The sequence below is a fragment of the Haematobia irritans genome, chromosome 5, assembly GCF_050003625.1.
Source record: "Haematobia irritans isolate KBUSLIRL chromosome 5, ASM5000362v1, whole genome shotgun sequence".
NCBI classification, from domain to species: domain Eukaryota; kingdom Metazoa; phylum Arthropoda; class Insecta; order Diptera; family Muscidae; genus Haematobia; species Haematobia irritans.
This window is the reverse complement of record NC_134401.1, coordinates 17,488,695-17,515,490: the sequence shown is the minus strand read 5'-3', so window position 1 is coordinate 17,515,490 and position 26,796 is coordinate 17,488,695. Positions and strand designations below refer to the sequence as shown.

The 26,796-nt window shown below is 30.0% G+C and overlaps 1 protein-coding gene across 2 annotated transcripts in view; it reads right to left on the bottom strand.

Annotated features, from left to right (window-relative positions):
* Positions 1-26,796, bottom strand: part of Kank (KN motif and ankyrin repeat domain-containing protein 2 kank) — a 94,022-nt gene that overhangs the window by 24,195 nt on the left and 43,031 nt on the right. For both annotated transcript variants that reach the window (XM_075309118.1, XM_075309117.1), the window contains exon 4: positions 20,267-20,801. In XM_075309118.1, the coding sequence (XP_075165233.1) occupies positions 20,267-20,801 (535 nt within the window). The remainder of the gene's footprint in view (positions 1-20,266; positions 20,802-26,796) is intronic.

Genomic DNA, 26,796 nt, shown 5'->3' with positions numbered 1-26,796 from the left:
AAATTTTCTATGCAAATAAATTTTTTACAAAATTTTCTGTGGATATAAAATTTTGGCAAAATTTTCTATAGAAATAAAATTTGACAAAATTTTCTATCGAAATAAAATTTTGCCAAAGTTTTCCATAGAAATAAAATGTTAACAAAATTTTCTATTGAAATAAAATTTTGATTAAATTTTCTATAGAAATATACTTACGTCACAATTTTATTTCTATAGAAAGTTTTGACAAAACGTATAAAAGAAATACAATTTTGACAAACATTTCCATAGAAATATAATATTGACAAAATTTTCTATGGAAATAAAATTTTGATAACATTTTCTAGAGAAATAAAATGTTGATAACATTTTCTATAGAAATAAAATTTTGACAAAATTTTCTATAGAAATAACATTTTGACAAAATTTTCTATAGAAATAACATTTTGACAACATTTTCTATAGAAATAACATTTTGACAAAATTTTCTATAGAAATAACATTTTGACAAAATTTTCTATAGAAATAAAATTTTGACAAAAATTTTCTATAGAAATAAAATATTGACAGAATTTTCTATGGAAATAAAATTTTGATAACATTTTCTAGAGAAATAAAATGTTGATAACATTTTCTATAGAAATAAAATTTTGACAAAATTTTCTATAGAAATAACATTTTGACAAAATTTTCTAAAGAAATAGAATTTTGACAAAATTTTCTATTGAAATAAAATTTTGGCAAAATTTTCTATAGAAATAAAATATTGACAAAATTTTTTATGGAAATAAAATTTTGATAACATTTTCTAGAGAAATAAAATGTTGATAACATTTTCTATAGAAATAAAATTTTGACAAAATTTTCTATAGAAATAACATTTTGACAAAAGTTTCTATAGAAATAAAATTTTGTCAAAATTTTCTATAGAAATAAAATTTTGACAAATTTTCTATAGAAATAAAATTTTTTACAAAATTGTCTATAGAAATAAAATGTTGACAAAATTTGCTATGGAAATAAAATTTTGGCAAAATTTTCTATAGAAATAAAATTTTGACAAAATTTTCTATGGAAATAAATTTTTTACAAAATTTTCTATGGAAATAAATTTTTGACAAAATTTTCTGTGGAAATAAAATTTTGGCAAAATTTTCTATAGAAATAAAATTTGACAAAATTTTCTATCGAAATAAAATTTTGCCAACGTTTTCCATAGAAATAAAATTAAAAGTCATTTTTTTGGAACCTCACAATGACCACCAATATCTCCCAATCGCAATTCGTTGGTGTAAGTTCGGCTCTAAAATGTAACAAGATGTTGATCACCTCAAGACGGCGCGTCGCCAGGAATAGGTGAAATACCACAGACCCATGTTCGGGCAGCGTGTGATGGCTTTGTCGGCAGTTTGAAGGTAATAATTCGTGCCAAAAGTAACCAATTCGAACAAATCTAAGCTGATTCCAAAATTTGATGGTATTTCGGACATTTCTTACTTTTTAACAATAAAATAACATTAAAAATTAAACAAAAATGCGCTTTACTTCGTTGCATTACATATCAGCACCCCCCGATTTCTAGTTTCACACATATTAACTTGAACTTGATAACAATTCGCGTCGTCTATCCTTTGAACCAACAACCACCATCAATCTATTTTTGCAATCCACCCTAATATGCCCATGTACTTACATTCTTTCCACCAGCCTTTATACCAATGCTTATGATTAATAGCTACCGCTAGTGGAGACTCCTCCAAGTTATTATGTTGTGGAGATTTTTTCTTTTGACGTTTTTTAATTTTATTGGTTGTCGAAAACATCTTAAGAAAAAACTGCAACAAATCCCATTACTAGTTCTTTCCAACAATTGAACATTTTTATTAAGTTTTGGTATTTGTTTTTAATTAATTTGACAAATGTTCAATCATTTTTAATTTCTCTAATTTCAGTTCAACAAATTTTACGGCACCTTCTTTTACAACATCTTACGTATTTGATTCGATGAAAGTTCTCTTAAGACTAAAAAATCAACTCAAAATCAAATGAAATCTCAATGTAGAGATTTCCAACGGAAAGTACCTGATAATAAACGCAACAAGCTAACAAAGAATTGATGAGCAGAGAATAAGAAAAGCAAAAAAAAAACACACACAAATATGATGAAATTTGTTAATCTTCTTGGAAAAAGCCAATCTCGTGAAGAAAAAAAGCTTTAGCAAATGATCTCTTTTTTTCTTCTTAGTTGGAGGAACATTAAAAACAAATTGTAAATATTGTTTCGCTTGAAATGTCTGAAAACACATCAAAAAGAATTGAGAACCAAGCTGAGTTTAGTCTAATCAAGCCGCAGTTTGTATACCCTTCACTATGGAATATTGAATCATGAGGCTAAAACGGTGCTAATATTTTAAACATAGGACACAATTTTTTTCCTAAAATAGAATTCATAATTTTTATTATTGTTGGTCAAATAAAACAGAGAAATCGGTATACATAGGTGGTCTGATAAATACTTAGATTACGAAAACTAACAAACATTTCGCTAGCAATATTTTTGTTGTAGTCTCCTCCTTCTTTTTAAAGTTAGTCAACAAAATGAAATCGCGCGGGGCAATACACACAAAAATTTTTTCTGATTCAATAACGAAATTAATTGATCCAATTACTTTTTTAATTGGAATGTCTTCAATCACAAAAATGATAGTATCAATTAAAAGTCAATTAAAAAATTAATTGTTCCAATTAAATAATTAATTGATACTATTTATTTTTGTGAATGATTTTTGCTTAAATTAAAAATTTTTTGAATCAACTAAACTTTTAATTGAATATTTTCTAAAACTCAATTAAGACTTTAATTGGAAAAATTTTCGTGAAAATTGTTTCCGTGTATGAGGAGACTATGGTAAATGGGGCAGCAGATCGAAAACCAATTCGACCTTGGCAAGGTGCTACATTACCTTGGCCAGGTGCTACATTACCTTGGCAAGGTGCTACATTACGATGGCGATTGATCACTTTTTTCTTCCCCAAATGAAACCGTTTTATTCGCAATTCAGAATACGTCATTTTAGCCGGCACAATTAAGATACACAGAAAAAAAGTTTTTTGCCTTCAATCTCGAAATGAGTTATTAATGGAAATGTCTTCAATCATAGAAATGATAGATGATAATTAATTTTTTTCAGTTAAAAAATTTTATTGAACCAATTAAATTTTGAATTGAATATTTTTAAAATTAAAACAAAAACTTGGTTCTATTTTTTTCTCTACATGGATCACATTTTGTGAATAGCAGATATCACCCTTTCCTATTCTTTGGAGCCGGTGTTTTCCTATTCTTTGGAGCCAGTTTTACCTTTCAGGCCGACTCTTAAATACCCACCACCATAAATCAAATGTAATAATTTCCTGATGAGTGCCTTACAAAATGGACCGATAAAAACTAAATCCTATACGCGTGTGGGTCTAACATGACATTATATATACAGTTTCAGGCAAATCGGATAAAAATTACGATTTCTAAAAACCCAAGGAGTTAAATCGGGAGATCAGTCTTATGGGGGCTATGCCAAAAACCATGAACGGATACACACAATATTCAACATTTAGTTGTAGTTCTAGAATCTATACCCCAAATCGGAGAGCCGGTTTATAAGAGAACTATATCAAATCGGTCTACGAGGGGGCTATACCAAACCATGGACCAATGCTTGCAATTTCTTGTACACCTCTTTACGGTCCTCTAGATTTCCAATTTCAGGCAAATTGGACAAGAACTATTGATTCTCGAAGCCCAAGAAGTAAAATCGGGAGATCGGTCTATATGGGGGCTATACCAAAACATGGACTGATACTCACCATTTTCGCAACACCTCTTTATGGCCCCAAAATACCTCTAGATTTGTAATTTCAGGCAAATTGAATAAAAACTACCCAAAACCCCAAATCGAGTGATCAATCTATATGGGGGCTATATCAAAACATGGACCGATACTCACCGTTTTCGGCACACTCCTATGAAAAAATTCCGATCATCTCTAACCAAACAATAATTTAAACTCCATTTGATTGAAAACCACTATGTTGAAAATTTTCTTTGCATACTTTTAGGCAGTGCATGTCTCCACTGCAGAGAAAAATGCTGATGAATATAATATTCGATCCGTAAAATCTATTTTTTGTTATACACACTGTATTTCCGTAATCTTAACGGAATTTGGGATCACAATGTACAAAAAAATATATCAGTATAAATAAAAAGTGGCATAGTATGACAAAAAGGTGGCACACAAATGCAAAAAGTACGAGATTTAATAGCAAAATGAAAGAGAGGTACAAAAGTATCCCCGCTTGAAAAATGTGCCAAAATTGTCGTCAGGTGTAGTTTTAACAGCAACACCGGCACAAAAAGTTTTGCTTCAATAAAGTACATTTTCATTCAAAGTTATAATAACCTGATCACTATGTGGTTTAGGGTATAAAAAGTGGCACAAAAGGTGGCATAATCTTTTCTAAAGAAAACATACGACTCAAATAAAATAATTTTATCTCCATATCATCGAAAATCAATCCTTTAAATTTAACAGCTCATGGGAGAACCCAATTAACAGAAAATGTCCATTGCATATTTCCAGGCGTCTCAATGGTGCGCTTAATAATACTATGACATGAAAAGTAAGAAGTGCTCAAAATATTGAGAAGTATTCAATAATAATAATAATGCATTAGATCTGTAATTTTAAAGGTAACCGGGATAAAAATTTACTCAATTTGCTACAAAATTTACACTATGGTAGCACTGAGTATGACACAAAATAGAACAACAGAAACTTTTGGTTTTGGATCTCAACCATTATTGCAAACGGTATAAACCAAAAATTCTATGTAGGGTACAAAACATAAAGCTAAAGTAATTATCACCAATTCATAAAATCAAATTCAATGGCTGTTCATTCACCGGCGGTAGTCTACTTTCTCAAACCCACTAATTATTGGAGATTTTGAGAAGAAATGCTCAAAACAAACAAATGTCTAAATAAAAAAGCTGTTCTTCTCCCGAGAGAGATAATATACACAGAAAAAATTGTTTTTTAATTCAATTGCGAAATTACTTGATTTAAATAATTTTTAATTGTATCTTTGCTTCAATCTCGAAACTGTCTCTCTTAAGGCACTGTTAAGAGATAATAGAAGACTATACATAATTGTGTATTTTTTTTTTTTTTTTGAAATTGTCTTTCAAACTATTATGACGTTTAGGAGATAAGCGAAGTAAATAAATCATTGAGCAACTTTTTTTTACAAGAAAAATTAGAATATGACTGGCCGTTTATATGTCAAGCGATGCAAGAATGGCGTTTTTTTTATTTTTATATTTCATCTGACTCTTACTCAACAAATACAAAAAATGTGATAATTGAAAGAAAATAAAACTTTTTTTAGATCAAGATACAAAAATAAACGAATCTTTAGTACCCTCAACTACACTGTGAAAAATATGGGCATTATATAAAAGTTATTGCAATTTGTAGTTAATGTAGAATGGATGGTATTCAAAATGAGCAATATGGGACCACTTTCAGGTATAGTCCCCATATAAACCGACCCTCAAGTTTGATATTCCCTTTGGAGCCCCTTGGAAAAGCAAACTTTATCCGATCCGTTTGAAACTTTGAACGTGATCTAAGAATATGTCACCTTACAACCATGTACAAATTGGTCCATATCGGTCCTTAAGTATGGTATATATAGACCCCATATAAACCGATCCCGGTTCAAATTTAGATTGGATGAAATTAATCAACTATGGAAAACTTAGTCCATATCTGTTTACTATTATATGTAGCCACTATATAAACGGATCCCTAGTTTTGACTTCAGGAGCATCTTGGAGGAGTGAATTTCATTCGATCCGGTTGATCGAATCTTACTCTCCAAAATGGCCCAGTCGCAAAACTCCAACGGATTAAGATCACGAGATTTTGGTGGCTACTGTGTGGTAGAAATGAAGCGTGGAATCCCCTATTATGAGTCATTCCTGGTTGATTCGTGCTGAGTGTGATGGTGCTGAGTCCTGTTGGAATGCTCACGGAATGCAGGCTTCAATACTTTAGAAAATTTTTACAAAAAAATTCGGTTGAAATACAACCAGCCACCCTGTATATTTATACCCACGACCATAAAATGGTAATGGGGATATAATAATTTTGTCATTCCGTTTGTAACACATAGAAATATCGATTTCCGACTATAAAAAATATATATTCTTGATCAGGGAGAAATTGTAAGGCGATATAAGCATGTCCGTCTGGTCGTCAGCCTGTATGTTGTAGTCACGCTACAGTCTTCAATAAAGGAGCTATCATCCTGAAATTTGGCACAAAATCGTCTTTTGTCTGCACGCAGGCCAAGTTCGAATATGGGCTATATCAGTCCAGGTTTTGATATAGCTCCCACATAAACCGATTCCCCGATTTGCGGTCTTGGGCTTATAGAAACCGCAGTTTTTTGCATATTTGCCTAAAATTCGAAATCAAGCGGTATTCTATGACCATTGTGCCGAAAATGGTGAGTATCGGTCCATGTTTTGATATACCCCCTATATAGACCGATCTCCCGATTTTACTTCTTGGGCTTCTAGAATCCGTAGTTTTTATATAATTTGCCTGAAATTGGAAATCTAGAGGTATTCTAGGACCATAAAGAGTTGTGCCGAAAATGGTGAATATCGGTCCATGTTTTGGTATAGCCCCCATGTAGACCGATCTCCCTATTTTACTTATTGGGCTTTTAGAATCCGTAGTTTTTATACAATTTGCCTGATATTCGAAATCTAGAGGTATTCTAGGACCATAAAGAGTTGTGCCGAAAATGGTGAATATCGGTCCATGTTTTGATATATCCCCCATAAAGACCGATCTCCCGATATTACTACTTGGGCTTCTAGAATCCGTAGTTTTTATCCAATTTGCCTGAAATTGGAAATCTAGAGGTATTCTAGGATCATAAAGAGGTGTGCCGAAAATGGTGAGTATCGGTCCATGTTTTGATAATATCCCCCATAAAGACCGATCTCCCGATATTATTTCTTGGGCTTCTGGAGTCCGTAGTTTTTTATCCAATTTGCCTGAAATTGGAAATCTAGAGGTATTCTAGGATCATAAAGAGGTGTGCCGAAAATGGTGGGTATCGGTACAGCTTTTGATATAAACCGGCCCTCCGATTTGGGGTCTAGATTCTAGAACTACAATTAGATGTGCTAAATACTGTGTGTATCACTCCATATTTTTGTCATAGCCCCCATTAGACCGATCTCCCGATTTAACTCCGAGGGTTTCTAGAAATTGTAGTTTTTATCCGATTTGTCACAAATTTAAAATATAAAATTTAAAAAGTGTAAATGATTTAGTTTTTATCGGTCAATTTGGCAAGGCATCTATATAGATTGATTTCACTTATTGAGGGTACAGAAGGTGCACTGATCATTAAAAATTGCTTGAAACTGAATGTAGAATTTCCAGATTTTACTTCTCGTAATCATTAAAGTAAATGGGGTAAAAATCTAGAGATATTAGATTTAAAATCAAGGCCTTATTTCATTATTTTCTTGCACACATACAAGATATGCTTATGATTCCTCTACAACTGAAACAAAAATGGTTGCATTGAATCCAGATTTTCATCTAGTCTTCATAGGTAAAATCTTTACATTTATCTTCGGGAAGCATACTGGTTGAACAGATCTGCTTGAGAAAATATCTGTCATCAAACCCCCCCCCCCCCCCCCCCCCCTTAAATTTCCAACGGAAACTATAATATTTTATTCATGGTGGTGGGTATTTAAGATTCGGCCCGGCCGAACTTACTACTGCACATACTTGTTTTTATTTAAAAAGTCTATCGGAGAAGTTAACATTTCACCAATATTATTTATAATTTTTTTTCATAATAAAACATCACGACATAGAAAAATCCATCGCATAAACTAATCGAATTTTAAAAGTAACTCTACTGGCTTTATGTCATTCTCCAAATGTATTTAAGAATTTCAAATATTGCCAAACAAGTTCTTAAAAGCCCGTTTAAAATTGTCACAGATGTCTGATGTTTGAAATTAATTTACATTTTTAAAACCTCCCTAACATTTAACAAATGTAAACGCCAAAAGTGTTACCATAATGTTATGCAAACTAAAATAATGGCACTAGAGAAAAAAACAAAAATAACATTTCATAAAAAAAACTCAAACAAATAGTGGCGAAAAAACACCATAATAGCGTGACAATTGTATGTAACAAAAATAATACGTTGAGAGACGCTAAATGCAAAAATCCACAAAGCAAATATTTTTTTTTTTTTTGAATTTAAATTGCCGTTGCAAATTTGAAATTCATTAAGCCTGTCTCTTTTTCGGTTTCAATAAGAGGGGAAAGACAATTGGCTATCAACAGTTAGAGTGAGGAATTTCAAAACTTGAATGCATACAAATAAGTTTTGATTGAATTTTCAATTCTAGCATTCAAATAAATATTCAAAACTGCCACATAAATTGGTAACTTTTTTCTCTCCAAAAAAAAATCACAAAACCATTGGTGATCGCAACATAAATTCACAAAGCAAAAACTTAGCCAAAAGAAATATTGCGGTTAGCATAAATTATTATGTATAGAAGTTGAAGCATATGATGGCAATCAAGCCTGCAACGTATAGCTACAACAATGATCAAAATATGTCCGTTCATCCAAAAATGATGCTTACTGACAAATATGGTCGATCATAAATGTTTATGATTTTTGTTTTTGTTATGAATAATTTTTTGGCATAACGAAAAGATTTTCGAAGTAATCGTTTGGTAGGTATCTACTTTGAAAACAATTGAAATTGAAACTTTATTATAGAAAAATCACAATTGTATGATGAGAAAAACTTCAATTTTCGTTATGATAGACAAAGCAAACTATAATTTAACACATCAAACATTATTCTAACATTGTACTAGGGTAAGCATGACTGCCTTGCATAAAATTATTAGTGAATTCAATCCCAGTTTCGGCCGAACATAAAAGCAAGTATTCAGCAGTGGCTTATCACCTCCCATTATTAATTCAATTAATGTAAATTTGCATGTAAAACTTCATCATTTCTATTTTTATTCTACCCCAATCATGTATTTGTTATATCGTTTGTAAGAAACATCTTTAAGCGAAGTTTCTTTAAATACGTTTGTGTGTGGATAACACCCTGTTCTATAAATAGACATGCTTGACTAAATGCGTAGCTTGGGCGTTAGTGCCTGTAGCGGCATTTTTGTGATCATGACAACAATAGTTATACGTACTAGTCGATAGTGTGTAGGCTTAAGAAACAGATCCTCCGTGGGTCAATTCCCCATCACAGTTGCCACTCGAGCCCAAAATAATCTACCAAAATTTGGAAAAAATTTACCAAACAAATTATTTTGCAAAATTTTATTTCTATGGAAAATTTTTTCAAAATTTTATTTCTATAAACCATTTTGTCAAAATTTAAATAGAAATAAAATTTTGACGAAAGTATATTTCTATAGAAAATGATGTCAAAATTGTATATCTATAGAAAATTGTGTTAAAATTTTTTTCGGAAGGTTCAAGTGTGGTTCACTTTGGGCTAAGCGAACTGCCTGAATTTATTCTAATAATTGGTTGATAGTTTTGGTGCAAGTAGAGGATGCTGATGAGGAATGTGGTAATTCCGAAACGTGCGTCCATCCAACCATCTTGCAGTCTATAGGGCTTTGTCCAAATAAATTTGACAGACATTCTTTTCCTCTGTTGGTTAAGCTACTATGTAGTTTAGTCAACACAATGGTTTTAAAGCTGAGATCAAAACAACAAATAAAATTTTATTTCTATAGAAAATGTTGTTAAAATTTAACTTCTATAGAAAAATTTTTCAAAACTTTATTTCTATATAAAAATTTTTCAAAATTTTATTTAATTTTTATTTATTTATTTTGTTAACATTTTACTTCTATAGACCAATTCGTCAAAATTTTACTTGAATAGAAAATTTTGTCAAAATTTTATTTCTATAGAAAATTTTGTCAAAATTTTACTTGAATTGAAAATTTTGTCAAAATTTTATTTCTATAGAAAATTGTATCAAAATTTTATTTCTATAGAAAATTTTGTCAAAATTTTATATCTATAGAAAATTTTGTAAAAATTTTATTTCTAAAGAAAATTTTGTCAAAATTTCATTTCTAATGAATTTTTTTTTCAAAATTTTATTTCTATAGAACATTTTGTCAAAATTTTATTTCCATAGAAAATTGTGTCAAAATTTTATTTCTATAGAAAATTGTATCAAAATTTTATTTCTATAGAAAATTTTGTCAAAATTTTATATCTATAGAAATTTTTTTAAAAATTTTATATCTATAGAAAATTTTTTTAAAAATTTTATATCTATAGAAATTTTTTAACAATTTTATTTCTAAAGAAAATTTTGTCAAAATTTTATTTCTAATGAAATTTTTTTCAAAATTTTATTTCTATAGAACATTTTGTCAAAATTTTATATCTATTGAAAATTTTGTCAAAATTTGATTTCTATAGAAAATTTTGTCAAAATTTGATTTCTAAAGAAAATTTGTCAAAATTCTATTTCTAATGATTTTTTTTTCAAAATTTTATATCTATAGAAAATTTTGTCAAAATTTGATTTCTAAAGAAAATTTTGTCAAAATTATATTTCCATAGAAAATTTTGTCAAAATGTTATTTCTATAGAAAATTGTATCAAAATTTTATTTCTATAGAAAATTTTGTCAAAATTTTATATCTAGAGAAAATTTTGCAAAATTTTAGTTCTATAGAAATTTTTTTCAAAATTTTATTTCTAATGAAAATTTTTTCAAATTTTTATTTCTAATGAAAATGTTGTCAAAATTTTACTTCTATACAACATTTTCTGTAAATTTTATTTCTATAAAAAACTGTGTCCAAATTTTTTAGAAAATTTTGTCAAAATTTTATTTCTATAGAAAATTTTATTTGTATAGAAAATTTTGCCAAAATTCTATTTCTATAGAAAATTTTGTCAAAATTTTCTTTCTATAGAAAATTTTGTCAAAATTTTCTTTCTATAGAAAATTTTGTCAAAATTTTATTTCTATAGAAAATTGTATCACAATTTTATTTCTATAGAAAATTTTGTCAACATTTTATATCTATAGAAAATGTTGTAAAAATTTTATTTCTAAAGAAAATTTTGTCAAAATTTTATTTCTAATGAAATTTTTTTCAAAATTTTATTTGTATAGAAACTTTTTTGTCAAAATTTTATATCTATAGAAAATTTTGTCAAAATTAGATTTCTAAAGAAAATTTTGTCAAAATTTGATTTCTATAGAAAATTTTGTCAAAAATTTATTTCTAAAGAAAATTTTGTAAAAAAAATATTTTTAACAAAAATTTTGTCACAATTTTATTTCTATAGAAAATTTTGTCTAAATTTTATTTCTATAGAAAACATTGTCAAAATTTTATTTCTATAGAAAATTTTGTCAAAATTTTATTTCTATAGAAAATGATGTCAAAAATTTATTTCTATAGAAAATTTTGTCAAAATTTTATTTCTATAGAAAAGTTTTTAAAAACATTTATTTCCATAGAAAATTTTGCCAAAATTTGATTTCTATAGAAAATTTTATTAAAATTTTATTTCTATATAATTTTTTTTTAATTTATTTCTATAGAACATTTTATTTCTATAGACCATTTTGTCAAAATTTTATTCTACAGAAAATTTTGTCAAAAAAAAAAAAAAATTATAGAAAATGTTGTCAAAATTTTATTACTGTTGAAAATTTTGTCAACATTTTATTTCTATAGACAATTTTGTCAAAATTTTATTTCTATAGAAAATTTTGCCAAAATTTTATTTCTATAGGTAATGTTGTAAAAATTTTCTTTCTATACAAAATTTTGTTAAAATTTTATTTCTATAAAAAAAATTGTCAAAATTTTATATAGAAAATTTTGTCAAAATTTTATTTGTATAGATAATTTCGTCAAAATTTTATTTCTATAGAAAACTTTTCAAAATTTTATTTCTATAGAAAATTTTGCCAAAATTGTTTTTCTTTTCGTCCATTTTTTTTTTCATTTCTATAGAAAATTTTGTCAAAATTTTATTTCTATACAAAAGTTTGTAAAAAATTTTATTTCGATAGAAAATTTTGCCAAAATTTGATTTCTATAGAAAATTTTATTACAAATTTATTTCTATAGAATTTTTTTTTTTTTTAAATTAATTTCTATAGAACATTTTGTCAAGATGTAATTTCTATTAAAAATTTTGTCAACATTTTATTTCTATAAAAAATTTGTGGCGTAGCTCTTAGTTGGAGAGGAATAATGTACAATAAACCAAACAGTAAAAAATCTACCATTTTAGGTAGAATTCTACCAACGGTGGCAACGCGTTCCCCATTCGGGCAAAATTAAAAAAATATGAAAATTGCAATTATTCCAGAAGATTAAAAACATTTTCTTGAGATAATTTGTATTAAGTTGGTTTGAAATATTTTTTTCTTTGGCCTAAAATTTTATTTGCGAGGGAAGATATTTTTTATTGTGTAGTTATTTACTTCAACTAATCCCATCTCGCTAGGTATACATCCCTTAGGTGAGATGGTGCTCTTTCAATATATTTTTTATTTTATTGTATTTTATTTTATTTTATTTCATTTTTTTTTTATTTTAATTTATTTTATTTTAAATTATTTTATTTTATTTTAATTTATTTTATTTTATTTTATTTTATTTTAGCTCTATAGAAAATTTTGTCAAAATATTATTTCTTTTTTATTTCTATAGAAATCTTTTGCAAAATTTTATATTTATAGAAAATTTTGTCAAAATTTGATTTCTTTAGAAAAGAAATTGTCAAAATTTTATTTCTATGGGAATGTTTGTCAAAATTTTATTTCTATGGGAAAGTTTGTCAAAATTTTATTTTTATAGGTAATGTTGTAAAAATTTTCTTTCTATGCAAAATTTTGTCAAAATTTTATTTCTATAAAAAAAATTTGTCAAAATTTTATTTCTATAGAAAATTTTGTCAAAATTTTATTTCCAAAGAAAAAGTTTGCAAAATTTTAAAATATTTTCTCAAGATCTTAGCTCTATAGAAAATTTTGTCAAAATTTGATTTCCTTTTTGTTTCTATAGAAACCTTTTGCAAAATTTTATATCTATAGAAAATTTTGTCAAAATTTTTTTCTATAGAAAAATTTGTCAAAATTTTATTTCTATTCAAAATTTTATTTCTATAGAGAAGTTTGTCAAAATTTTATTTCTTTTCGTCAAAAAATTTTTTTTTTCATTTCTATAGAAAATTTTGTCAAAATGTTATTTCTATAGAAAAGTTTGTAAAAAAAATGTATTTCTATGGAAAATTTTGCCAAAGTTTAATTTCTATAGAAAATTTTATCAAAATTTTATTTCTATCGAAAATTTTGTCAAAAATTTATTTCTATAGATCATTTTGTCAAAATGTAATTTCTATTGAAAATTGTGTCCAGATTTTATTTCTATAGAAAGTTTTGTTTAAATTTTATTTCTATAGAAAATTTGTGGCGTAGTTCTTAGTTGGAGAGGAATAATGTGCAATATACCAAAAAGTAAAAAAATCTATTTTAGGTAGAATTCTACCAACGGTGGCAACCGCGTTCCCCATTCGGGCAAAATTGAAAAAATGCAATTATTCCAGAAGATTAAAAACATTTTCTTGAGATAATTTGTATTAAGTTGGTTTGAAATATTTTTTTCTTTGGCCTAAAATTTTATTTGCGAGGGAAGATATTTTTTATTGTGTAGTTATGTACTTCAACTAATCCCATCTCGCTAGGTATACATCCCTTAGGTGAGTTGGTGCTTTTTCAATAGGTTTTTTATTTTATTGTATTTTATTTTATTTTAAATTATTTTAATTTATTTTATTTTTTTATTTTATTTTATTTTATTTTATTTTTTTATTTTATTTTATTTTATTTTATTTTATTTTATAGCGTCTACACCCAGTCATTTCAAATGATTCGTTTTCATTTTGCTCGCCACTTGATTTTTAAATTAATGTCAGACAAACCATATTATATCAAAAAGCTCGAGTTAGTCTATGAATCATTTGGAGATTCGTGCAAAAAATTGTTTATTGCCGAGGCAACAAAAAAAAAAGGAAACAAGCAAGTAAAACATGAGCAAGACTTCATTATAGACAAATGGTTTTTTGGATTAATTTATTTCAATAATTTTTTTGGTCTTTAATGTATTTTCTTAGTTTTTGTTAAGAAGTTTTCTCACGTCATTGAAATATCCTATAACTCATTAGTTTTTATTTCATATCATATTTCTTTAACTTCGTTTACACCTCTTATTTGATTTATATAAAAAAGAAACAATAATTAATATGATTAATATTGTAGACAACTGAAATAGAAAAAGTTAATCAAATGTTTCAAAATGATTCAATCCAATATTGAAATAAGAAATCATTTTGGTTATTAGAATTTTGATCACTATAAACGTGATTGTTTTTATTTGTTTAATGAACTACTAAAACTGACTTTGAATTCGATTTGAATTTTAATTAGTGATCTAACTTATGCTGGTTTGTAGTTTTGTTTTGCTATCAACCCTAGAAAACGTTTACGTGCCAATAACATTGTTGCCTAAAGACGATTCACACATCATTAATGAATGAGGTAGAAATCTTATTTGTCCAACAAAACTTATGGCTCTCTTGTTAATTTCATACAATATTCATGAAATTTATTTTAAGGTAATTTTCTTGTATTTTTTATTTAGAAATTGTAAAAAACATATGATGGCGATATTAAATTTAAGCCTGCTTTTAAAATTTTATTGTATATTAATATATTGAAATTTTTAGAAATTATTGATTTTAGTTAGGTTACATATTTGGAACAATAATAAAATTAACATAAATTTACAGTTATCACGAGAACTCATTATCATTTAAACCGCCTAATGTCCTAGAGCAGATTTTTATAAAAAAAATACTTTGTTCCACAGAGTGGTTCATAAATATGGAAAATATCAAAAACTAAAGTCATTTTTATGCAATTTTCATAAAGCACATTTAAGTTATTTTTTAAATTTTTCCTGTGGCAGTTTATAAGGAAATATGCTAGAGCTCACCAAGACAGTTGGTGAATTGTTGGATTTTGGACAATATATGGCCAAATCGGAAGAACGAATATATGGGGGGCTTTATCTAAATGTGAGATGGTTTTTATCAAATTCGGTAGACTTAAACAAAATGGTAAATCTACTTCCTATGTCAAATCAATCTCAAGGGTAAAATGTGGGTATTCTAGCCATATTTGCCATATCAAACAATTACATATACATACATATAGGGGTTACATTTAATATGAAACGATTTGATTAATTTGGTACATATTGCAAATATATTAATTGCACTCTTTTCAAAAATTTCAAAATTTTCGAAGTGAAACATTAGCCTTCGTGGCCATACGAATCCAAATCGGGCAAAAGTTACAAATTTTACCAAAATATATGTATTGAAAATTCTGCCAAATTTTAGTTCTATAGAAAATTTTGTAAACGTTTTATTTCTATAGGAACTTCTATTAAAATTTTATTTCTATGGAAAATTTTGTCAAAATTTTATTTCTATGGAAAATTTTCTAAAAATTTTATTTCTATAGAAAATGTAGTCAAAATTTTATTTGTACAGACAATTTTGTCAAAAATTTTATTTCTATAGAAAATTTTGTCGAAATTTGTTTCGATAGAAAATTTTGTCAAAATTTTATTTCCACAGAAAATTTTGACATAAATTTATTTCTACAGACAATTTTGTCAAAATTTTATTTCTATAGAAAAATTTGTCCAAATTTCATTTCAATAGAAAAATTTGTCCAAATTTCATTTCAATAGAAAATTTTGTCAAAATTTTATTTCTATAGAAAATTTTGTCAACAATTTATTTCTATAGAAAATTTTGTCAAAAATGTATATCTATAGAAAATTTTGTCAAAATTTTATTTCTATAGAAATTTTGCTCAAAAATTTATTTCTATAGGAAATTTTCCCAAAATGTTATGTCTATAAGAAATTTTCTCAAAAATTTATTTCTATAGAAAAATTTCCCAAAATGTTATTTCTATAAGAAATTTTCTCAAAATTTTATTTATATAGAAAATTTTGTTAAAATTTTATTTCTATAGAAAATTTTGTTAATATTTTATTTCTATAGAAAATTTTGTTAAAATTGTATTTCTATAGAAAATTTGTAAAGTACGTCTTAGTTGAAGGGGATTATTTTGCAAAATCTACCAGGTGATAAATGCATCTATCAAAACTTCAAGAATTCTACCAATATACCAAACAGTAAAAAATCTAAAATTTTTGGTAGAATTCTGAGAGTAAATCGAGCGAAAAATATATATGGGAGATATATCTTAATCTGAACCGATTTTTATCAAATTTAGCTCACTTGTGCGATACTATCATCTGTACCCCGCGTGCAAAAATTAAAGAAAATGAGGGTAAAGCTTAGACTTCTGGGCCCATATCGCGCGAAACATATATGTTAGCTATATCTGAATCTTAACCGATTTCTTCTAGAATCAACTGGGTCCTATTCCGGCCCAAAACACATACTAGTGTCAAATTTGAAATCGATTGGACTAAAAATGCGATCACAAAAATATGTTCACAGATGGACATGGTTGGCATTATTGCCAACGATACCATGTGGATGAAATTTACTCGCCCAAGCGATTCCGTATACCGAATCTGGGGATTGGTTTATATGGGGGCTATATATAATTATGGACCGAAATCTTGAAATATCGCTTAACAAATTTCAACCGCATCACATGAAATTAGCTCCTTCAAGATGCTCCGGAAACCAAATCTGGGGATTGAATTATATAGGGGGGCTATATGCATATAATTATGGACCGCTATAGACCAACCTTTGCATGGTTATGAGAGGGCATAGACTAACATCAAGTACCAATTTTCAACCGAATCAGATGAAAGTTAACATTACAAGAAGCTCCAGAAGTCAAATCAGGGGGTCCTTTATGACCCATTTGCATTTCTGAGTCGATCAGAATTTCACTACGACTTGGTCCGATATGACCTAGTTGCAATATCATCTAAGTTACTTTAATAGTAGCTATTCGTGTCAAGTTTCAGGTCGATATTTTATTTCGTTAGGAAGTTAGCGTGATTTTTAACAGACGGGCGTACGAACATCGCTAAATCGACTCAGAATTTTACTACGACCCAGAATATATATTCCTTAACGAGGTCCGAAATGATCCATTTTCAATACCATCTAATTTATAACAATACCAGCTATTTGTGTCAAGATTCAAGTCGATGTTGTTCGAAAGTTAGGGTGATTTCAACGGACGGACGGACGGACATTGTTAGATAGACTCAATTTTAACCACGACCCAGAATGTATAATTTATGGGGTCTGAGATCAACATTTTAATGTGTTACAAACCGAATGACTAGATCCTCCATGCTATGGTGGAAGATATAAAAATAACGACCAATAATTTGAAACATAAAATAGTCGATATATGATAAACGATATTTAAGCTTTGTCTTGACCGAACTTAATACCTATTTCGTTTGTTTATATTTAAATTATATGTTTTGTTATTTCAAAAATCCGATCTTCTCTACAATTTTATCTCACTTCAATAGAGGATACTTTGAAGTATCCGACAGAGTGTCAAGTTTTAAAACACTTTGTTGATTTTTCACATTGCCTTATAAGACTGCTCATCGATTTGTGTTTACTTTACAAATTATACGCTCACAAGTCGCCAAAATAACACTAAACAACAAAATGTTTATTTCTAAAATTACTTAACATTTACTTGCAGAAAAACTAAAAAAAATATGCTGTTCTTCAAACTGATTCACAGTCAAACAAAAGAACTACAAAAAAAAAAACTTGAACTATTTTTGCATTAGACAAAATGAAGCAATAGGGAAGTAGATATTCGCCCATTCGCAGTGATTTTGAATTGTCTATGAAGACATTAACATGTAATAATGTAGTAAATGGCTAATATAAAAATATCGAAAGTAGCTAATTAAAAGGGAATAATGTCGGTCTAAATGGACTTTCAGATACCCTATATAGTATTTATATGGTACAAAGATATTGATAATAATTTACGAATAAAAGTAAGTCTTTAAATTACAAAAACTGTTTACCACAAGCAACTGAACCATACCCTCGGCCATACCGTAGGCTTGGCAGTAAAGAGTAAAATTTTGTCAAAATTTTATTTCTATAGAAAATTTTGTCAAAATTTTATTTTTATAGAAAATTTTGTCAAAACTTTATTTCTATAGAAGATTTTGTCAAAACTTTATTTTTATAGAAATTTTTTTCAAAATTTTATTCTTATAGAAAATTTTGTCAACATTTTATTTCTATAGAAAATTTTGTCAAAACTTTATTTTTATATAAAATTTTTTTAAAAATTTTATTCTTATAGAAATTTTTTTAAAATTTTATTCTTATAGAAAATTTTTTCAAAATTTTATTCTTATAGAAAATTTTGTCAAAATTTTATCAAAATTTTATTTCTATAGAAAATTTTGTCAAAATTTTATTTCCCCAGAAAATGTTGTCAACATTTTATTTCTATAGAAAATTTTGTCAAAATTTTATTTCTATAGAAAATTTTGTTAAAATTGTATTTCTATAGAAAATTTTGACGAAATATTTTTTTTAGAAAATTTTGTTAAAATGTTATCTCTATAGAAAATTTTGTCAAAATTTTATTTCTATAGAAGATTTTGTCAAAATTATATTTCTATAGAAAATTTTGTCAAAATTTTATTTCTATAGAAAATTTTTGTCAAAATTTTATTTCTACAGAAAATTTTGTCAAAATTTTATTTCTTCAGAAAATGTTGTCAACATTTTATTTTTATAGAAAATTTTGTCAAAATTTTATTTCTATAGAAAATTTTGTTAAAATTTAATTTCTATAGAAAATTTTGTCAAAATTTTATTTCTATAGAAAATTTTGTTAAAATTGTATTTCTATAGAAAATTTAGCCAAATTTTCATTTCTATAGAAAATTTTGTCAAATTTAATTTCTATAAAAATTTTGTCAAAATTTTATTTCTATAAAAAATTTTGTCAAAATTTTATTTCTATAGAAAATTTTGTCAAAATTTTATTTCTATAGAAAATTTTGTCAAAATTCTATTTCTATAAAAAATTTTGTCAAAATTTTATTTCTATAGAAAATTTTGTCAAACTTTTATTGCTATAGAAAATTTTGTCAACATTTTATTTCTATAGAAAATTTTGTTAAAATTTTATTTCTATAGAAAATTTTGTTAAAATTTTATTTCTATAGAAAATTTTGTCAACATTTTTTTCTATAGAAATTTTGTCAACATTTTATTTGTGAAAATTTTATTTCTAGAGAAACTTTAGTCAAAATTTTATTTCTATAGAAAATTTTGTCAAACATTTATTGCTATAGAAAATTTTGTCAAAATTTTATTTCTATAGAAAATTTTGTAAAAATTTTATATCTATAGAAAATGTTGTCAAAATTTTATTTTTATAGAAAATTTTGTCAAATTTTTATTTCTATAGAAGATTTTGTCCAATTTTTATTTCTATAGAAAATTTTGTCCCAATTTTATTTCTATAGAAAATTTTGTTAAAATTTTATTTCTATAGAAAATTTTGTCAAAATTTTATTTCTATAGAAAATTTTGTCAAAATTTTATTTCTATAGAAAATTTTGTCAAAATTTTATTTCTATAGAAAATTTTATCAAAATTTTATTTCTATAGAAAATTTTGTTAAAATTTTATTTCTATAGAAAATAAAATGAACATTTACCCCATCGATTGGCCGCCAGAACTCAAGCACCGCCGATGGTTATGGTGCGCTCGCACCCCACTCGTATTCATCGACCGTGGTGTCAAACATTTTGGTCACAAACCATGGATATTCCAACAGTACCATAGTACTCAGTACGCGTCACCAAGAATGACTTAGAAAAGATGTTATTCGCTTCATTTCTACCGGGCTATGGCCACCACAGTCTCGGGATCTCAATCCTTTGGACTTTTATGACTTTTATTGGACTTTTTCTGGATAACGAGGGTTTTAGGTAAAAATTTTGAAAATTTTATTGGCGATATTTACTCCTTGAAATCATTGATGCTTTTGTACTCACCTCCCACATCATGATTATTGTCCGCTGTATCCCAAGACCAGCCATTATATCGCTTATCCTGGTAATTATAACTAAGTCCTTTAAGCAAATGATTGTTATTATTGTTATTGCGATCACTGATGCTGGAAAGTCTTCCTCCATATTTACTACCAACACCTTCCCCTCCTCCCGAATCATCACGAAGACCCGATTTCTTTCTCTTCATCGATGCTCTTTCCAAGGTTTTTTCAAAATCGCTACATACTTCATCGAGAGCATCACGTAAAAATGCCTTAGTCTCAGGTGGACTCATCGGAGCCCGTCTCATAGGATATGGAGGATTATCACTTTCAGCACCACGATATGAAGAACATGTGGAAGAAGCTGTACCATAAGGGGATTCAGAGCGTGGATAGGGGGTAGGTGTTGTAGATCCATAACGTGGAACTGAAGAAGATCTAGGTCTGGTGGGCTGGTATTGATAAGGTGTCGATGTAAATGAAGGTGTCCGCTGAAGACTGGCAAAGGGGGAGTCAGGTTCATTTTCGTGGGGCAACTGAAAGAAAAAGGCAATTATCGTTTGTGGAAGTTTACTGTGCTTTAAAATTGTTTTTTTATATTTTTAATTTTATATAAATGTAGTGAAAGTTTTCATTCATTCAAATATTATTACAATCCTCCTTTTGATCTTTCATTATGGGCGCGGAAATATTTCTTGCCATTGTGGGATGTGCAATTTGTTTAATAAGTTTTGTCACACTTGCGGTTTAAGATTTGTTGTTCCATGCCCGAAACTCTTTTTTCCCTACTTCACAGACCATTTATTTGTCCGTCTGTCTACTCATCCATTGGCACGTCTTTTCAACGTCAGTCCATTTATATTTTCATCCAGCTAAAGATCAAAGTGATGATTTTGTCATCTCATTTCATTGGTCTTTTAACAAAAACAATTTTTGTTTGGTATTTAGTTCCACCCATAGCTTTTGGGATTTCTCGGTTCGCTTTAATTGACATGTGATAGTTTTTGTGTGACTGTTTTTTATGTAAAAGTGTTGATCTCACTTTTATGAAGTAATGAAAATTTTAATGGTTTTTAACGACAGCAGATATCAGGCGAAAAATCTATGCTATAAAATACACAAAGGAACCGAATTTAAATGCTATAGTTATGGCTCTATTGGGTGGATATTGAAGAATAGAGAGAAGAAGAAAATTTGCATTTTTTTAACAATCTAATTTTAATTAAATCATTAAAATTGAATTAAAATAATTTGGTTGAAATTTTAATTTTTGTATAAGTCTTAAAAGAAAAATTCACACAATTTTATAGCAATTGGCATCCTTTGAATTTAGCATATTTGAATTAAATTAAAAAAATAAGTAAATTTATTTTTAATTTTAATTTAAATTTCAATTTATATTTAATCTAGTTTAAAATTTATTTAATTGCAATTTAATTTAACTCAATTTAATAAAAGAACTTTATTAATTTTGATTATAATGGAAGTCACCAAAGAGGTTTGCTAATTTACATTTTTTCCTTCCCAAAAAATCCTACCATAGAAATTTCCTATACAAATGCAATTTTACCAAAATTTCCTTTAAAATGAAAATTTACAGAAAATTGACCTTAGAAATAAAATTCCGAAAAAAACTCTATAGAAATGACATTTTGAAAAAATTCCCTATAAAAATTTTGAAAAATTTCCTCTAGAAATGACATTTTGACAAAATTTCCTATAAGAATAAAACTTTTGCAAAAATTTTCTATAGAAATGAAATTTTCTCAAAATTTCCACTGAAAATGAAATTTTGACAAAAATTTCCTATAGAAGTGAAATTTTCCAAAAATTTCCTACAAAAATGAAATTGTGACAAAGTTTCCTATAGAAATTAAATATTGCCAAATATCCTATAGAAATGAAGATTTGCCAACGTTTCCTACAGAAATGAAATTTTGCCTACGTTTCCTATAGAATATTATTATTCAACCGTCGAACGGAACGGACGTGTTTTTTAATAGCGGATAAAATCATCGTAATAAGTACCTACTACGAATTTCAAGTGTGGTGGGATATTAGACCACCATGCAGAGAAATTCAAAGACATCCACTGGGTTGCTAACTTCAGGGCCCAGTGGACGGGTATCGACTGGAGTTATAAATTTGGGCAATGACCAAGAGTTAGGCCCAATTAGTCGACCTGTAGACGGGTCGACAGGTGGCGACAATTTGACAAGTCGGACCTTTTCCAAGGTAACGGCATCAAAAGGAGGTAATCCCTCACGAAAGAGATTCAAAGAACGCAGAAATGCTTTGTTTATCCTAAAGAAATTAGGATCAGTCGACCCAAGCACGTTGTCGGCTAAACAAAGCGATTCCTTAAAATGGGCTCAAGGAATTCTTGAGGCTGGAAAAAGGGAACGATCACCGGATGAGCTGCCATCCTCCAAAAGGGATCAACGATCGTTTGCCTCAGTTGCTAAAGACAGCCTTGTGATGGCTATCATAAATAAAGGAGCATTGGACGGTATGGTTCCAAAGCAAAAATGGGGGGAAATTGAGAATGCTTTGTCTGGCGTCTACTCACAGGTGCTGGAAAAGTTTCCCGGCCCAGATCCTCGACACCAAGAGGCTGGTTGGTATCAAGGACGATTTAAGCTAGTCGCATTTGAGGACCAGAGGTCTATAGAATGTTTTAAAGCTGCTCTGATACTAATTGGTGAAGTTTGGGAAGGAGCTGCTCTAGAGTTAGTCGAGAAGAAAGACATACCGGCTAGACCAAGAGCACATGCGTGGATACCTGCAAACCCTCCTGACCCTGAATCTATTTTAAATAGACTGAAACAATGCAATCCAGATCTTCCAACAGCTGATTGGAAGGTTGGCCGTTTGGATGAAGTGGATGGGCCAAGACGGCATGCAGTGTTTATATTGAACACTCAGTCTTTGCCACATCTAGCAAAGTCCCAGGGCCGTGTATGTTATGGCTTTCATTATATCCAAATGAAGGTGTATAAAAACGATCAGCTAAAGGATTCAGAAATGGACAAGCCTCTGTCTGAATCAGAAGTAAGCGGATCCTCTTGCGAAGTCGAGGGGGATACCAAGACATTTGAAGACATGGATAGATACCGTATGCGTGAGGAGGCTTCTACTGCCTCAGAACTCACCAAAGTTGAACCTATGGTTATTGCGAGAGTCACCGATATCTCTGAAGAGGACATTCTTGATGACTCGATTGAAACGGCTGATGTGACGGTTGTTGAAAATCTCGATGGTCCTACGGATCCTCCAGATAAATCTTCATCATTGTAAGGCTGCATGTGCTGCCTTAAAAGTTCTCCTGATGAAAGGGGACATAGACATAGTTCTTATTCAAGAACCATATGTTTATAGAAACAAAATATGTGAATTAAGTACTCCGGGGTTCAAACTATTGCAGTATACTGGTAATGATGTAAATCGAGCCTGTATAGTTGCTAAAAACGAGCTCAACTTGTTTCTGCTTCCTTCAATGTGCAATACAGACACTGTCGTTGCAAGTTTAGAAATAGCCAAATGCAAATATTGGGTATCTTCGGTCTACATGGGACATGACAGGGAGATGCCTCCATATGCCGTTAAGACCTTAGTGGAGGAGTCACTGAAAACAAAGACGAAACTCATTATGGGATGCGATGCGAATGCACATCATAGTATGTGGGGAAGTAGTGATACTAATGCAAGGGGAGAGTCGCTAATAGAGTTTATTTTGCGTACTAATCTGGTAGTTTGCAACAAGGGAGATGTCCCAACCTTTGTCACTAAAAACAGGCAAGAGGTTTTGGACATCACCTTGGCCTCGCAAGAACTGAATGAAATGATATCTGAGTGGCAGGTTTTAAGTGAACACAGCTTCTCAGATCATCGCTACATCAGTTTCAAATTTGATGTTCATATCACCAAGATCATATTTCCGCCAAATGTTAGGAAAGCTGACTGGAATAGGTATAGGGAATCGTTCAATATGATGATACCGGAAATAACTGAGACAAATATGAGAAATGTGCAAGATATCGAACACGCAGTGGAGCGGATTACTAAGGCCTTCAACATCTCACTGAAAGCTGCATGCCCTAGAGGAAAGCCAAGGGGGAAACATCGACCACCATGGTGGTCTACGGAAATAAGTAATATGAGGAAATCCTGCAGGAAGCTCTTTAACAAGGCAAAGTCCACCAGAGCCCCTGAGGACTGGGACGCTTACAAGAAGAATCTGAGAGGATACAAGCGAGAACTGAGAAAGGCTCAGCATAACTCTTGGAATGCTTACTGCAGCAGTATTGAGAATACGTCCGAGGCTTCCAGACTACGGAAGGTTCTAGCATCCACCAACTCCGCTCCAGGTTTCATTAAAACATCGGAGGGCAATTGGACAACGTCCAGTGAGGAGACGCTGGAGGTACTATTGGACACACATTTTCCTGGAAATCAGACGGTTGAACCATGTACTGGCGGTGCCACAGTTGTTCAGCGGTCGTTTCCTGTCGAGGACATTGTATCGGAAACTAGAATAAGATGGGCGCTAAATAGCTTTGGACCATTCAAATCCCCTGGACCTGATGGAATTACTCCGGCGGAGTTACAAGCTGTAACTGACAAAATTATCCCCTGGTTGTCGGTGATATATAAAGGATGTATCAACTTATCATATATCCCAGGAAAGTGGAGGGAAACAAAAGTCGTTTTCATACCTAAAGCGGGAAAAGCCTCTCACTCGAGGGCGAAGGATTTCCGACCAATCAGTTTATCCTCATTCCTACTTAAGACTCTGGAGAGGATGATAGATATTTATCTTAGAACTAGCATCGATTCAAGTTTGTTCTCGAAACGACAGCATGCATACTCGAAGGGCAGGTCTACTGAGACCGCACTACATGAACTAGTCAGCTTTATTGAAAGCTCACTATCTGTCAAAGAATACACAATCGTGGCGTTTCTAGACATCGAAGGGGCGTTCAATAATGTCCATCCGAGCTCGATATTAAATGGACTGACAACTCTGAATGTTGATCCATGTATACTCAGGCTGTTAGACGAACTGCTAATGAAGAGACGTATTTCAGCCACACTAGGACAAGCAAACATACAAAAGTATGTGAACAGAGGCACTCCCCAAGGAGGAGTTCTATCACCTCTTCTTTGGAATGTTGTTATAAATAGCCTTCTGGTTACTCTAGAAAAAGAAAGGATAAAAGTGGTGGCATACGCAGATGATGTAGCTCTGGCAGTAAGGGGAAAATTCCCATCCACAATCAGAGATATTATTCAGAGGGCCCTCCGGATGACTGAACAATGGGCGAAAGACAATGGTCTTGGGGTAAATCCTGCAAAGACAGAATTAGTCATGTACTGCAAAGATCGCAAAACTCCCACGGTTAGGCCTATTTCCTTAGGGGGTATTGAAATTCCCTTTGGTGATTGTGCAAAATACCTTGGCGTTATTTTGGACAGGAAGCTGAACTTTAAGCTTAATATTGAAGAAAGGGCGAGGAAGGCAACTGTAGCTTTGTACTCGTGCAAAAAGGCAATAGAAAAAAGTGGGGACTAAAACCAAAAATTGTGCATTGGCTATACACGGCAGTGGTTAGACCTATAATGCTATATGGTGTTGTAGTCTGGTGGCCGGCACTTCAGAAACCGACTGGTTTAGATAAAGTTCAGCGTATGCCGTGTTTGTGTATTTCAGGCGCATTCAGCAAGACAGGAACAAATTCCCTTAATGTCATGATGCATCTATTGCCTTTAGACATTTTGGCCAAACAGTCAGCTGCAACAACGGCTGTGCGGTTGCGCGAACTATCGCTATATTCTAATGATCTGGAACTTCAAATATCGAAAAGATTACCTAATCACTGTAGTGTTTTTCAGGCTGAAATATTAGCAATAAGAGAGGTGGCGAATTGGCTGAGAAGTAATGTTCCAAAAAATGTGGGCATTAATATATACTCAGACAGTCAACCTGCAATAAAATCCTTGGACTCTGTGTTCCTCAACTCGAAAACGGCCATTGATTGCCGCAAATCTCTCAATGAGATGGCTGAGCAGTACAATATTCACCTAATATGGGTGCCTGGCCATAGGAACATTCCGGGGAACTGCGAAGCGGATGAGTTGGCAAGGCTAGGGACTACCTTACATATTCCAGGGGAACTAGAATTTGTTGGTATGCCCCTAGCTACCTGCAAGCTCATGCTGCGTGAGAAGGCTGTTATGATGGCAAATGTTCGATGGGAGAATTGCAAGGGTTGTAACGACACCAAGCAAATATGGCCCCATTTCAACTTAAACCGCACACTAGATATGCTAATGTTCTCGAGACGTCAGGTATCACTCCTGATATCTGCTATAACGGGTCGCTGCCTGATAGGAGATTTTGCAAAAACTATTGGCGCGAAGTATAATGACTATTGTATGAGCTGTCATGATGCGGAGGAAAAAGAATCAATTAAACACCTCTTGTGTGAGTGTCCTGCATTTTGTGTAAAGCGCAAGCAACTTTTAGGAGCA